The sequence below is a fragment of the Bubalus bubalis genome, chromosome 8 (assembly GCF_019923935.1).
Source record: "Bubalus bubalis isolate 160015118507 breed Murrah chromosome 8, NDDB_SH_1, whole genome shotgun sequence".
NCBI lineage: Eukaryota > Metazoa > Chordata > Mammalia > Artiodactyla > Bovidae > Bubalus > Bubalus bubalis.
In genome coordinates this window covers 11,691,782-11,707,053 of record NC_059164.1, presented here as the reverse complement: position 1 = coordinate 11,707,053, position 15,272 = coordinate 11,691,782, and the positions used below count along the sequence as shown (strand labels likewise).

The 15,272-nt window shown below is 38.1% G+C and overlaps 1 protein-coding gene across 4 annotated transcripts in view; it reads left to right on the top strand.

Moving 5' to 3' along the window:
* Positions 1-15,272, top strand: part of SGCE (sarcoglycan epsilon) — a 72,681-nt gene that overhangs the window by 11,620 nt on the left and 45,789 nt on the right. For 3 of the 4 annotated variants that reach the window (XM_044946441.1, XM_025290862.2, XM_045166349.1), the window contains exons 2-3: positions 5,294-5,401; positions 14,850-14,972. In XM_044946441.1, coding sequence (XP_044802376.1) covers positions 5,294-5,401; positions 14,850-14,972 — 231 coding nt within the window. The remainder of the gene's footprint in view (positions 1-5,293; positions 5,402-14,849; positions 14,973-15,272) is intronic. The other variant, XM_025290863.2, reaches the window with a different exon arrangement.

The window sequence follows — 15,272 nt, the reverse complement described above, 5'->3', positions numbered from 1 at the left end:
GGAATTTTGAGAGGGAGCATTGAAGAATTGGTTAAATTGTATACCATGCTTTGTTAGCTAATTGTGTGACTGTCTTAGTTTGGGCTTTGTAAACACAAGATTCATTTTATTCTTTGCTTTTGTGTTTATGAATTAGAGCAAAACTCACATCCAGGTACAACGGTAGCTCATGAACCCAATGAGCACAGTGGAGTTCCTTTCAGGATTTCTGAGGATGGTCCACTATCTTTGGAAAAAGTCCAAAAACCAGTCTATACAGGCTGACATTTTTCTTTTTAAACACTAGATTTAATCTTGAAATGTAATGTATAGAATAAATGTTTTAAAAATTTGAGCCATTTTTTCCCATCCTAACAAAGGAAATTTGTTCTCATAGAAAAAAATGGGGTGATCTTTTTCAATGAAAATCAAAGTTATTAAAATACTAGCTTTTTTCCACCAGTAAATATTCTTCATTTCTTAATGTACAGATTGTAATAATTTTCTTTTTTTTAATTTAAATAATCTTTTAGTCAATAAAGAATACATTTCAAAAAGTCTTTTTTTATTAAGCATAAATGAACTAAAGGGGAAATTCAAGATCTAAGGAAGAAGACCGTAGTCACCATTATAGAGATTATAATAATTTTCTACACAAGAAGTTAGTTGGGTTGATCCATGATCTTGAATGCATAACGAAAAATAGATATTTCAGTATTACTGAGATTCTTCCCTCAAGGCATGGGACTTGAATCTTTAAGCAGACATGTTATCCATTGTGTTGTGTCTTGCCTTTATTGATGCTGTCTGGTAAGCAGAGGCGTAAGAAGTTGTCTTTTTATTGAGATTTATTGGACTGTGGTCTTACGTGGTCAAAGTAGGACTTTAGATGGATCAATATAAACTTTAAAAAAATGAACATGCTCAAAGCAATGCCAGCCTTAAAATAGAGCTTTATTTTTAAGATGTGTTTGAACTATTTTGTGCTGTGCTCAGTTGCTTAATCATGTCCGACTCCTTGCAATCTCATGAACCATAGCCTGCCAGGCTCTCCTGTCCATGGGATTCTCCAGGCAAGAATACTGAAATGGGTTGCCATTTCCTCCTCCAAGGGATCTTTCCTACCCAGGGGTTGAACCGGTGAATCCTGCATATCCAGAATTGGCTGGAGGGTTCTTTACCACTGAGCCACCTGGGAAGCCCTTTAAAATATATTACCCTGCCTCTAATTTTTAACAATTGAAGCACCAATCAGATTTGAATTTTGAAATTTGTCTGTAAAAGTGAAGTAGACTGCACTTACACAGGACCTGGAAAGTATGAGCCATGGTGTGTGGGTTCACCCAGCAAGGGTGTACAGTGGCATTAAATCTTACGGGTTTAGTGAGGTTCTGAAAGCCACAGAGTGTAAGACCAAAAAAATTCCATAAACTTAAGTTACCCTAGTCAATCCTTTAAGCTACTATAAAGTACATATGTGTAGTTTTGTGTGTATAACTGAAAAATTACTCTTAGGCACAGCATGGTCTGAGAACCACTGGACTAGAATAAAGAAAGGAACAAAAGGGGTACTGTGTGGACACCCACCCCATACTTTTTTTATGGTAACTTCCCAGTCGATGAAGAAGTCTGGAACTCGGACAGTGCCTGCTTGCTTGCAGGATTTACTCCATTCTGCTTTCACTTTTCACTTTCATGCATTGGAGAAGGAAATGGCAACCCACTCCAGTGTTCTTGCCTGGAGAATCCCAGGGACGGGGGAGCCTGGTGGGCTGCCATCTATGGGGTTGCACAGAGTTGGACACGACTGAAGCGACTTAGCAGCAGCTATAGGATCAAGTGTCTGTAACCTTCAGACATGCTAATACATTCTCTTGGTTTTGTAAGGATTGAACTAGACAATCTACATGAAAGCACCTAGCTTGGGACTAAATGATGCGATAGATTTAAATGTAGGTGGTGTTTGTCAGGTCCACATAGATACTTTGTTCTTTGAAGAGTTATGTAGGTGAATTTGGCCACCTGCTTTGCGTCTGTGTAGGTTGAGATTTCTCACTGCCCAGCAGTGACTTACGTGTTCTTGCAAATTGGCTACACGACTGAAGTGACTTAGCAGCAGCAGCATGGGCCAGCTGGAGTTAAGAGAGAGTGACGGTTTAAGTGATAAGGTTACCCCTACATCTGGCACCTTTGACGTACTTGGTTGAATATCTCATATACTCTTGGGTTCTGTAAAGCTTCTGTTGGTCTTCTAGAGTTCGTATTTGTGTGTGAGAATCACCTGATGAAATTGTGTCACCCATCTCAGCTGGACTCTCCATGGTGGAATCGTGAATATGTGTTTTAAAATTCTTTGTTATACATTTGATAGGGTGTGTGAGAATATGTATTTTTAGAGAGCTGCCCAGATGATTCTTATGTAACCAGCAGGTTGCCTTTGGAACCCAGCAATTAGGAAAAATTGGGGGGTGGGGTATTTTGCCACAAGAGACCATGAACACTTCTGACCCTATTTCATGTTAAATTCCTTGGGAAATGACTACGGTATTCTTCATCTAGATTTAAAAGGACATAACTTCAGTTTTTAGGTGAAAAAACCATTTATTAGGCGAATCAGCCATGAGATTGAGCTTTTAGAAGATAGAAAATTAGTATACTTACATTTGCATGATTTAAAAATTCAATACCAACCAAGTCATTTACTCACTTGGGATGCTAAGGCCTTTGCTTTCCACTCCCAGGTATCACTGAAATGATCACCTGGGGTTTTGTTCAGTTGTTTATTTTTAATAACTTGGGTTTTGAATTGTATTCTCTTTTCATTTTGGAAGGGGACTTGGTATGTTTTGTAATTTAAAGTTCAGAATTTTAATTTAAAGTTCAAAATTCAGTTGAAAAGAAAATAAACTTTTCATCTCTGATTCGCTAGAGTGAGGAGCCCTTTCACCATTAGGTGTTCTGTACCCCCAACAAATATCTGTGTTCACTTGTCCTTACTCTCTGGTTCATAAAGTATTTTCTTTACTTATATATGCTTGGTCGCACCTGTTCTAATTTTTCTGGGATTGTGTCTTGTCATTTATGCTCCTTTTCCTTACACCTTGTCTCTCTCTCTCTCCCTGTGTCTTTTCCTCAGCTTATAAACACAGTCTGTCTCCCCACACTAAGAGGACCAGCCTTTCTACCTTGCTGCTCTTCAGTCTGCCATATCATTTTATTTCTTTGCTTCCCTATTCTGGCAAGTATTCCTAAAAGATTCACTGCATCTGTTGCATCTACATCTTGGTCTTTTGCTTCTGGTTTTTACTCTTATCACTTTATTGGAGCTCCACTTTAAGGAGTCACCGCTGACGTCTCCCTTTTCACATCTAGCCGTCATCTTTTCTACGCTCTCATCCTTTCTGACCTTTTCACAGTAAGTGAGGTTGTTGATCACACTCCTTTTTGGCATCTCTTCCGTTAACATGAATGTGACACTTCAAGCTCAGTTGTCCAGCCTCTCTGACTGCTTTGTCTCTTCCGTCTTTGCTGAATCATCGTGGGTTTTGGCTACGTGAATATATTTATTAACATGTTCCTCTGCCTTTTTTGTCCCTTTCACTTTTTGTGGATCCCTTCTTGCTGTGTATTTCAGCTCCAGAAGCTAGGGCGGAGGTACGGGGTGCACCCAGGGGGATTTGGGGACTGAGCTAAACCCAGAGGGAACATATCTGAGATGGCTAGAGGGAAAAAGAATGAGATGGTGACCCAATGTTGTAGTTAGGGAAATGGTACCCAAATATCAAGTCTGGAGGATAAGAATGAAGGATGGGAGAGTAAGCAATAAGACTGGCAGTTTGGATAATTGGGAATAGGATAGGCAAGTAAGCCAAGAACGTTAATGTATATCTTCTCCAGATCATTTTGTACCTGACAGTCTAACACAGGTTACCTGAGGGCATGATCTCTTTAAGGAATTACACTGGGGCTTTGGCTTCAGCAATCATTTCTCTGGTGATGAACTTCAAATCTTTATCTGAAGCCTGCATTAGGTTCTCTTATGAACCAGAGCTCTATTTCCATCTTCCTCTTAGCTGGTTTCACCTAGATATCCAATTGGTACCCCAAATTTCACATACCCCAAATTAAAGTTATCATCTTTCTCCAGAAATGAACTCCTTTGGGGGCTTCCCTCGTGGCTCAGATGGTAAAGAATCTGCCTCCAATGCAGGAGACCCTGGGTTGGGAAGATCCCCTGGAGAAGGGAATGGCAACCCACTCTAGTATTCTTGCCTGGAGAATTCCATGGACAGAGGAGCCTGGCAGGGTACAGTCCACAGGGTCGCAAAAGTGTCGGAAACGAAGAGACTTGCACTCACTCAGTCAATATAGTACTGTTCTGTGTCATTCTGGGTCAAACATTCAAAGCCATCATTGATTCTTTTTTTTACCCACGTCTAGCAATTTGGAAAGGATTGTCAGTATTATCTCCCATGATGTCTTATAACTGGCCCCACCTTTACTCTTCCTTTCTTCAACCTCTGATTTATGTTGATTGCTCCTTTACATTCCAGAGACAGCCCCTGTTTAGTGTCCCCTGCTCCGATTCTCTGTTCATTGCTGCTGGTGTAATGTTTCCAAAACTCAACTATAGATTTAAAAGACACGTTAAAGTTATCGTAATGTTCCTCACCAGGGAAAATTGTTTTCCCTCCAGTAGCACTTACGGTTTCTACCACTGTGTGTATATGTGTAATTGCTATACATATACAGTATACGATATATTTCTATACGTGCATATATATTGCATATATATATATTTATATTACATCTCTCTTGTGCACTCACCCAGTCATGTCCGACTCTTGGTGGCCCCATGAACTGTAGCCTGTCAGACGTCTCTGTGGAATTTTCCAGGCAAGAATACTGGAGTGGGTTATCATTTCCTACTCCCAAGGGATCATCCTGCTGCAAATATTGAAACTGCGTCTCTCACGCCTCCTGCATTGCAGGTGGATTCTCCACCAATGTACCACTTGGGAAGGGGTTATATAATATATATATATATATTTCTATATATGACATATGTATTTCTGTACATGAAGCATCAGTCCCTATAGACTGTAAGCTCCTTGGAGGGCAGGAACTGCATCTTTACCTTGTATCCCCACATATTCCCTGTATTGACATGCAACAAATATTTATTGAATGGAATTCAGTAGCTTGCAGGGCTGGAAGGAATCTGATCCCAGTTAATAAGTAATAGGTAATCTGTGATAGTCATTTTATTTTGACATTAATTTCTTTTTTTGTGCATTTGTTTCATTCTGAAAAGCTTTTTTATTAAGCTGTGCTGATGGCATAAATGGAACAGTTAAATGGAAGACCAAACAGGCCAACAGTTTTATTATCAGCAGAAAAATGACTGCTGGGAAGAAAGATGGTGAGTTTAGGTTATAATCTGAATCCCTTTTGGGGAGCTGGTAAATGTCCGCTTCCAATAGTCCTTTTGCTTTTTTAGTCATGTGTGGATTTTTTTTTTTTTGATAAATCAATCTGAAAAAAAAATGTATATTCCTAATCTTCTAAACCTTATAATCGTCTGTGTTCTTAATCCGTTATTCTCCAGGTTTATTTTTTTCCTTTGCTGTAGTTTTGCCTTTTTTTAAAGCTAAAAATAATACTTTGTTTTTAACCTATCCAGTCACTAGCTTGCCACTTATACAATTTATTGCAATGCAGTTATTATAACAATTTACTTGTAACATTGAAAAACATTAAGAAGTATGTTTGATATAAATCTCTTAAAAACAGTATTTGCATAACCTTAGAAAAATGGTCAAAAGTCATAAAATATTTTGGCTAATTATCAATGATTTTTTGAATGATTTTTGTTGCAAAACCAAATTAGTATATTTTGCTATTAAATAATTAGATGTCATTTGTTTTCTATTGCAAAGATGTCCTGACCCTGGAATGATTGACTGTCCTTCTAAATTTTTCTTCCCTATCTTTAATGTGTCCATTAGCAATATGTCAGGACCTTTGAAATAATGCATTTCATCAGGGAGAAAAAGACTTACTTAACAACGGAAAGATTAGTTGTTTTAAAAATATCAATTATCATCTTGAGCTTTCACTTAATATTTCTGGATTATTTGTCTTTACAATCCCTCTTAACCACATTCCTCCCATTCCCTCACCTCCACCCCCAAATTTCTACTCTATGTGGTCAGGAACAGTAGCAGAACAGTAGGTTGGTTTCTATAACTTTGGGATAATCAAACTATCTATTAAAAAATAGCAATTTAAAAATACTTTGAAAAGAACAGGAATTTTTTGTGATAAAATGGACTTACTGCCATATAAGACTTTCTTGGTATTTATAGGAGTGATTCCTGGCTTACCTCATTTTCTTCTTACATTTCTGAGTTGGGGTCACTAACTTTTTTCTAGATAGCATCAAATTATTCCTCAGCTGAGGTCTTCTACTCCCAGATCGATTTCACAGTAGGACCAAGGCTCCCAGGATCTCTTCTGCTCTTTTGTTTTTGAAACAAACCCATAAACACCTTTGCATGTTTAAGGAATTTTCATCTCTAATATCTAAAAGAAAGCAGTTTTGTGACAGTAACTTCTCATGGAGAGTTCGCAAAAATTTGTTTTAAAAAGCAGTAGATGCACTTGTTCTAGGATCTAAGCGATTTGTCCCATAGCCATTTCCCCACACCCTCCTTAGATATTCTCAAGGAATTTTCTCTATTTCCTTCAAGGTATTCATTTCTGAATACTTGATCTGCGTGCGTGTGGGCTAAGTCGCTTCGGTCGTGTCCAACTCTTTGCAACCCTATGGACTGCAGCCTGCCAGGCTCCTCTGTCCTTGGGATTCTCCAGGCAAGAATACTAGAGTGGATTGGCATGCCGTCCTCCAGGGGATCTTCCTGACCCAGGGATCGAACCCACATCTCTTACGTCTCCTGCACTGGCAGGCAGGTTCTTTACCACTGCGGCTGCTGCTGCTAAGTCACTTCAGTCATGTCCAACTCTGTGTGACCCTATAGACGGCAGCCCGCCAGGCTCCCCCGTCCCTGGGATTCTCCAGGCAAGAACACTGGAGTGGGTTGCCATTTCCTTCTCCAGTGCATGAAAGTGAAAAGTGAGAGTGACTAGCAGCACCTTATCTGGTTGTTCCTTAATCAAGCTGAGGGCCTTCAGCTTCTTCCGCACATCCACTCTTCCTGTTATCTAATCTTTCTAGTTATGGCCCCAGATTTGGCATCGTATTTCTATTCTGTCATCTTCCAAGGATTTGGGATCTGCCCTGATTACTGCTGCTTCACATGAAATCACCAAAACCCTTCCTCTGGACTTCACACTATTTTGCACTTACCTGCAGCCTTCTTTTTCCTTTTCTTTGGTTTCCTCTTTTTAACTTTGATCTCTAGACTTTCTGTCCTCTTTTCAGCATGTCACTCCATTCCTATTTGATTTTCTATTGATACTCTCTCACCAGCTGTTAAGCTCAGTTGAATCCTCTGCTATGGTGGTATTCTTAGTGAAATATACTATTCCAAGGCTTTTACTGTCACATTTTTCAGAATCTCCAAGAGATCCTTATCTCTTCCTGCTCCAAGCTTCATGCTCCCACTGGCCCTCACAATGATTTTCTCCTTGGAACCTGAGCCAGAACTATAGTTCTCAAAATAGAAATGGTCAGTACATCTTGAATCTGCCGAGGCAACCAGTTCAGTTTTCCATGTTCTCTTATTTGCCCAGTTTCTCTTGAACTCACTCTTTAGCTTTTTCTCCCTTCCTGGTCTCCTCCTCTAATTTAAATCCTATTATTATAGTTCTGCATTATTAAAATATCTACATGCAGCAAGCACTGAGTTTACTGTAGTGGGGTATAATAATGGACGGCCACCAAGTGTATTACCTTATGTTATCAAAATCAACAAAATGCATAACTACTCCCAGTTCAAATTCGGGCTTTTCCTCTTTCTAGTCCTGTAGACTTGAACCTGTCCCTCAGTCTCTCTGGGTTCAATGTTGTTGACTCTAAAATTGGAGGACTGAACTTGTTTTTATGGATGGTAACTCTGGTATTAACTAGCAGGAATCCTGGGTTGAGTAGAATGCTGAGGCCATATCCAAATAGGAAGTGATGCAATGACCTGTCCATTAGTAGAGAACAGTGTTTGGCACATCCCGACAGGATGATATATAAAGCCCTTTTCAATTGCAGTGTTCTATGTGACCAAGTTTATTGATTACCAATTAAAAATGGTTTGCAACCACTTTCCAACTGACATTTATGAAAAAAATAACAACAACAGAACAAACACATGTGATCTTTCAATGGAAAAATCAAGATATTTAACTCCATGTCGAAAAATGGTTTTAGTAAGTGGCTTTGGTTGGGGAGGAAAAATCTTGGGAAGAAACCTTTCCGCTTTTTTGTAGAAAAAAGATCCAGGTAGTAGTTTCTTTTCTACCTCATGTAAAGAAAAGTGGTCCTATCTCTTAAGGGAATGACGTTTGAAAAGGCAATTTAATGCCTTCCCGGTGATGAATTCTATCGCCCAAGTGTGGACTATCTGGGACTGAAATAAAAACAATAGCTGACCACTGCTGAATGAATGGTCTTCAGGACTTTGATGTTGAGTAAACTCAAGGGGTGAAGGGCAGACTGCCGAGAAAAGCTTTTGATTCTAAGCCAAGATTTATAAGGCTGGACTGATAAAACACACAGTAACTTTTAAAGAAGAAAAAAAAAAAAGCAAAACAGGTTGTATACCAGCTGGATATTAATGCCTTTCAAAATATTTTTCTATAGACATTATCTGCTTTAATAATTAAATTTCAATTAGACTATAGAGATAACACATTGAAAAATAAATTAGGGAGAAAACCATATTTATATCAGTCTCTGAAAACCCTAAAATGAGTTCTCTTGATGCAGAGATAGCAAAATGGAATTCATCTCTTACAATCATTCTGATTAATCGGTAGAAGCTTATTGGAGTGCTGTGTATACAGGGCTCTGAGCCTCATAAAGAGCTTTTAGATATTAAAACTATAAAAGAGAAGGCTGCGGCTGCTGCTAAGTCACTTCAGTCATGTCCGGCTCTGTGCGACCCCATAGACGGCAGCCCACCAGGCTCCCCCGTCCCTGGGATTCCCCAGGCAAGAACACTGGAGTGGGTAAAGAGAAGGCAAAGGTTATTTTTTCTGTCAGCACTTAAAACTTCTCAATTATCAGCGAAACTCATACAGTAAAATAGGTTTTCAGTGATTGTATTTTTTGTGTAACTTTCTTTTTTAATAATAATCCAATTCTTCACTTTAGCAGAGAAGTGTCTCTTCTATAAATAGGATTTTGAGGAATTGGGAAATTTAGTTGCTTCGGCAAAAGTTTATTTGAGAAGCTGTACCAGGTAAGTGGCTATTCAGTATTATCTTTTATCTTAAACATATTTAAAAGTCGTCTTCATCATTTTTATCCAAAATTTTTTTCAAATAATACTTACTATTAAAGCAGTACTGTGAGCATCTGAAAAACATTCAGTCTTATTTAACTAATTTGCACTCGGTTAAGGCACCCTTGTCACGCTTCCCAGTGAGTAGCTTACAAGAGAGGCAAATTAACAAAATTGAAATGCTCTTGTAAACAGGCTTCAATTTCTTATTAATAAATTACTTATTTTAGTGTGTTATAGTCTTAGACTGATTTAGCTATTGCTAAGGGTAATAGATCACTTAATCAATAGTTCTCTTTGTTTAAATTGTGCAGTGTATTTCCCACCCAGCAAATATGTAAGAAAGTATTTTATAGAGCACATTAAATCCATTCATTTTGATTTGACAGTTTGTTTATGTAACATATGGATTAAATAAAGGCTTTCTGTGGTACACTTTTTTTTTTATCTGAATACATTTAATATGTAGAGTTTATGCTGCCATGTCCTCAAATCATGGCTGGCTCCCAATTATAGTAAGATCATCTTTTCAGAATATACTGTGTCAATGAAGAATCGGGAAATATGCCACAAAAGGGTCTCTGGGTTGCCAAAAGAGATGTGGCAGATGCAGGCTTCTTTTTTTTCAGCTCTAGCAGAGCCTTGTGAGTGATACGACAGTACAAATTTGTTCTTACTTTAACATGCAATCCCACCTCATTTGGTAGTCTGGTTTCTAAGCCTGCAGCGGATTAATAGCTGCAAATTAGAAGGCCCAGAGAAGCAGTTAGAGGAAACATTACTGACAGCAATGAGAAATGACAGCTGACAGCTTGTCTACAGATGAGAAAACAGAAAATCTATAAAACGCACAACCTCAAATGCATTAGCAGACGGCTACCTGCTAAGCACTAGCATGATCGGTAAATGTCAAGGCAACCAAACGGCCCGTAAGGGCGTCATTGTATACTAGAGCGGAGTGCAATAATTAATGTGCTAAATGATGATCTTATACCCATAATGAAAAAGGATCGACCACCGAGTACTTTAGAAAACTCAGCTCTCTAAAATGTTTCCTTCCTTGGGGTTCCTGGTAAACTGAGATTTTACCGTATTCTCTTAAACCACAAAAAAAATTAGAAGATGATAATGTAAGTGGACCTTTGAAAGTGATTAATTTGTTGATAAGCATTCTATGAGAGAGAGATCAACATAATATCTGCCTAATAAAGGTCACCTCGATGTGAATACTGACAATCCTTTATGACTTTTTAAATATTTCAGAGGAAAGGAGGCTTTAAGATTTCAATCTAGCTGAGACTTGGTCCCACACTCAGCAGCCAGTTTATCTTTATAGTCATCTCCTCCTTCTTGATGCAGACAAAGGGCTCTTAAGTGTTCTCTGGACGTTTTTGTGGAGAGTGGACTTTATATATGTCTGTGCACATGTATATGCCATTGAAAAATCATTTTGATAATTGTGAGTGTCCTGCTCTAGATCCGTTGGCACTGTATCACCACAGTCCTTTCAGATTTGATGTTTGGTTAACTCATGCAGATTTGCGTTTGTTTTTAAGTAATTGTAAATAAGCACACACATGTGCACCCTTCTATTTTCATCTCAGTGTTGCTCCCATGGGGAGAAAATTTCAAATGGACTATTAATAAAGAAAGACAGGATGCTATTTAGCTAGCATGAGGTCCCACTTTATTGCTCCTGCCATCACGGTCTGTTATTTGGTTCTTGGCTCTCTGTGTTCACATAATATACATTGTTGAAAATGGTCTGTAGTTTCTATGCCTTATGACGAAAGCATACAGAGAATATAGTTTTATGGAAGGATTTTGCTGGCATGTTAACAAGGGATTTTGGAGCTGCATCAGGACGGTGAAATATTACCCCAACCACTTGTGCCCACATATTCTTTTGCTCTTCTTAACTCAGATATGTAGTTTTTCCTGTAAAAAATTCTGTTACTTATGACTACCTGTTTTCAATTTTTAATCTTTGCACATCTAGCTACGCTTGTGGTTTGAAGATGATGTTTTTGACCCCCTGTGAGTTGGACTTTTGGTTTAATTGTTTTGACCATTAATGGTGATGGATTTGTATGGATTTAGCAACAGACTGGTTTCCTGTTTCATTTGTATCCAATGGCATGTGCTTGCAGAGGTGATGGATTTGCAGCCCTAGACGATTGCAGAGCCATGCGATACACAGAGCAGCCAGACCCTGTGACCTCAGCTTGATTAGCACGACACAGTATGCTTGTGTATTTCAGAGAGACTGTTCAGCGTATTTCAGGGACATGTCTTTCAGAGATTCTTCAAGTGTTTAAATTTGATTTTCAAAACTTCCTTTGAGAGAAAACAGTATGCTCCAAACTTACTGTTTGTGAGGACTACCTAAACATCTGTGAGTGCAACATGTGTTCACTGTTAAGGAACAGCCTTGGTTGGTGTTAGTGCAGACTTGCTCAGTATTGTTTGTATAGCCCATGTTTAGAATAGGAGCTCATCACTTTGAATTCTCTGTGTCATTTGTTGTTTTTGAAAGGAAGCTAGGTGTAAATACTGCCCCAATAGCCTCTATTGAAGAGCTGTTTGTTTTCCAAGTAACAAATGGGAAAGGTAAGGTAAAGGGCACTTCTCTAAAATGTTGTGTGGGTGCCCATCATTTAAACTGATGCTACAGAAAGGAAGTATTATTTTCACAAAACATAGTGGCTTAGTCATTTTCCATTTCTAGGTGATGAATGTGCTGTACATCTGTATCATGTTTTCCTCCAAGTGAATGGCATACTATACTTAGAGCGAAGCAGAGTCGCCAGGGTAACTGACCAGCAAGTATGCAGTTCAGCAGATTGCAGAAAGGCACTTGAGTACACATGAATAAAGAAATGTGCATGTCATCTTAAAACCCAGGAGGGCCATGGTAGATTGTGGTTTGGCTCTGTAGATCATAGAAAAAAATTTTTGTGTGTGAAAGCAGAAAGTGAGATGTTCTATACTAGTCCTTGAAGTGAGATGATAAGCAGTGACAGGCTCCTTTTATGGTTCCGTTTCAGGCCCAGCCGCAAGCCATATAGGAAAAAGAATCAGTTCAGTATTATTTAATATGAACAACCTTTCTTTTTGATTTAGAAGCTAGCATTTGCTACCTTATGGCAGCAGAAACTAAGGGAGACTGTTAGTAGTTTATAATGTAAATGAAGAATGGTAACCCATAAACTGCTACACACATATAGGAATTAATGTAAGCTACAAAACTGAAATTGAAGTTAAGCATTATATATATTTAGTACACCAACATAAGAACTGTTTCCCTGTACCTTTTGCTATGTATTAGATTGTATTAATCCATTCAGTAGGCATTTATACAATTATTCACATATGCCAGACACCTCCGAGGTACCCAGAAAAACAAAGGTAAAGTTCAGTGCTGGACTTCAACATGTTTTTAATCTCTAGAAAGAATGAAGTGGATAAACTCTGAAGAGATTCTTTAAATTATGTAAAGCATTCCTGTGCTTAGGATGTAAGATTGTGATCTAGAATTTAAACACCCTTCTGTATAGCATGAAGTAACTTCTCAGCAGGAGTTTACAGCTCTTTGTAATTTGGTTCTTCTTCCCAGTTTTCCTCTCCCTACCAGGATCTAGCATCAGTGGCTTAATTCCCTTTCTCAAAAGGACCCCACAGGCTCCCACGATTGTATCTTGCATGTTTGACCACCGAAATTGTCCATCTCTGAGTTTCAGAATCTTGCTGGTGCTCAAAAAGCCATATTGAATTCTACTTTTTCCATAAACCTTTAGCAGATCTTTCCAGCTTCCATTGCTCCTCACATCTTTCCAGGTCTTGCCACAGCAGTTTGTCTCTCTGTGAGTCATACCTAGTTAGGTGAGTGTCATTGTCCCAACCGGAAGGGGAACTCACAGAAGACAGGGATTGGGTTTCCTTCATCTTCACAGTCTCCATAGTACCTAGCACTCCGGGGACACTGGAATATTGATTGGTGAAAAAGCTCCAGTTCTCATCCCCACTATATTTCTACGGTGTATTTGTTCATTCTTTTTTTTTTTTTTTTTGGAATGAGACCATATTCACAGGTGAGTTAATTGCTCTTGGTGCTTAAAACCATGGGAATGCTTCCTAGTGCTGGTACAAAACAGGTCTGGAAGCAAGTCTCCCTACAGACCTAGTTAACACCTATTTGCTGCCTCCCTCCCTCAGTTACTTTAGCTTTTGAAGTTGTGTTTTCCGTAGTAAAGCTATGGATACATGAAGCTACCAGCCAAATGTTTTAGTTCAGTTCCTCATTTTTGGCAGCCATCCATGGAACTGCAGGGGCAAGTTTTCACAGATACAGCAATGTTTTTTGTGAGTTCCTATTTTTATGCTGAAAAATTACTGTCAGTCATTTTACTCTTCAGAGCTTTTAGTTAGTTGTGAGCCTGGAGTGAGCAGCCTTGGGTTCTTAAGGTTAATTACTACATTTACAAATCCATCAGGGACTAAGAGAAAGAACTTGCCTGATAGGGTTTATCTGTTTAAAAATTGCAGCCACTAGCCAAACAAGAAGATAGAAAACCAAAAGAGATTGGAGAGGTGACAAGGGTAATGGCAGTAATGTGTTGGTGGAGATGATGATATCAGAGGGAAAGAAATGATAAGTTGAAACTAATCAAACCAATTTAGTCATTTGAATGTACTCACATCATGTGTCTTCAGGAACCAGTAAATCATAAAATCTGCCCCATTTCACTTAAAGAAGTGATTTGCCCTGAATTTTATTATGTAATTGTTATTGCTTATTTAGGAGATAGCATAATAGACTAGCTTACATGTATGAATTATTAAATGTCAAGATCAGGTAAAGTGGAATAAATCATTTCTAGGAGAGATATGAGAACTAATACTCAAAGAGTACTCAACGCCTTTTTGTAAGTATTTCTGAAAGTCACCTTATATTTATCAATGGTATTTATGCTTTGTCTGGCAAACAGTTAATACAGTGGAGATTCTTACCATTTAAAACTTGCTCTTTATACTTTTCTTTGAAAAAAGGTAAAATGAAAAAGATACTGTAGCAATGATATAGTTGACCACTTCTCATGATGTATTTCATTGGTAATAATCTCCATAAAAATTACCAAAGAGATGTTGTGGTTGTCTTTATTATTTAATAACAATTTAAAAAATTAATTGTGCCTAAATCTGCTGACATAGTGCTTGAAAAGTCTGTAAACACACCAAGTTGAGAGTTGTTCCATGTTTTGTCCTAAAACAAATTTTAACTATCTTGCATGTTGCTTCATTTTTCTCAGAAATGCCTCTATAGTGAAACCCGGTTTGACAGTGTAAGTGAATCTGCAAAAGCAGACCTCATTATTTGTCTTTCTGTCTCTTCTCTTGCCTTTTTGTTTGCAGTGTACACTATTTTCTCCAAGGTACACTCCGATCGGAATGTCTACCCCTCTGCAGGCGTCCTCTTTGTTCATGTTTTGGAAAGAGAGTATTTTAAGGGGGAATTTCCACCTTACCCCAAACCTGGTATGTTCTTGGTGGGGGGAAAAAAAGAGGTTAATTTATTAAATTTTTTTCTTTTTATTCAGTGTGCATAATCCAGATAATGTTTAATCAGATATTTCTGACATTATTTGACATGGTCAGGATATATGATAAATTGATTGTTATAGGATATTTCCCATTGTAAGATTCAACATTTAATTACAGAAAATAATTCATTTTTGAATTTTGAAGAAAGCATATTTCTGATTGTCTAGTCTTGAGTTTTATACCTCTGACAAATCATCTACCTATATTCTCATAGAAATAATTATAGCTATAAAA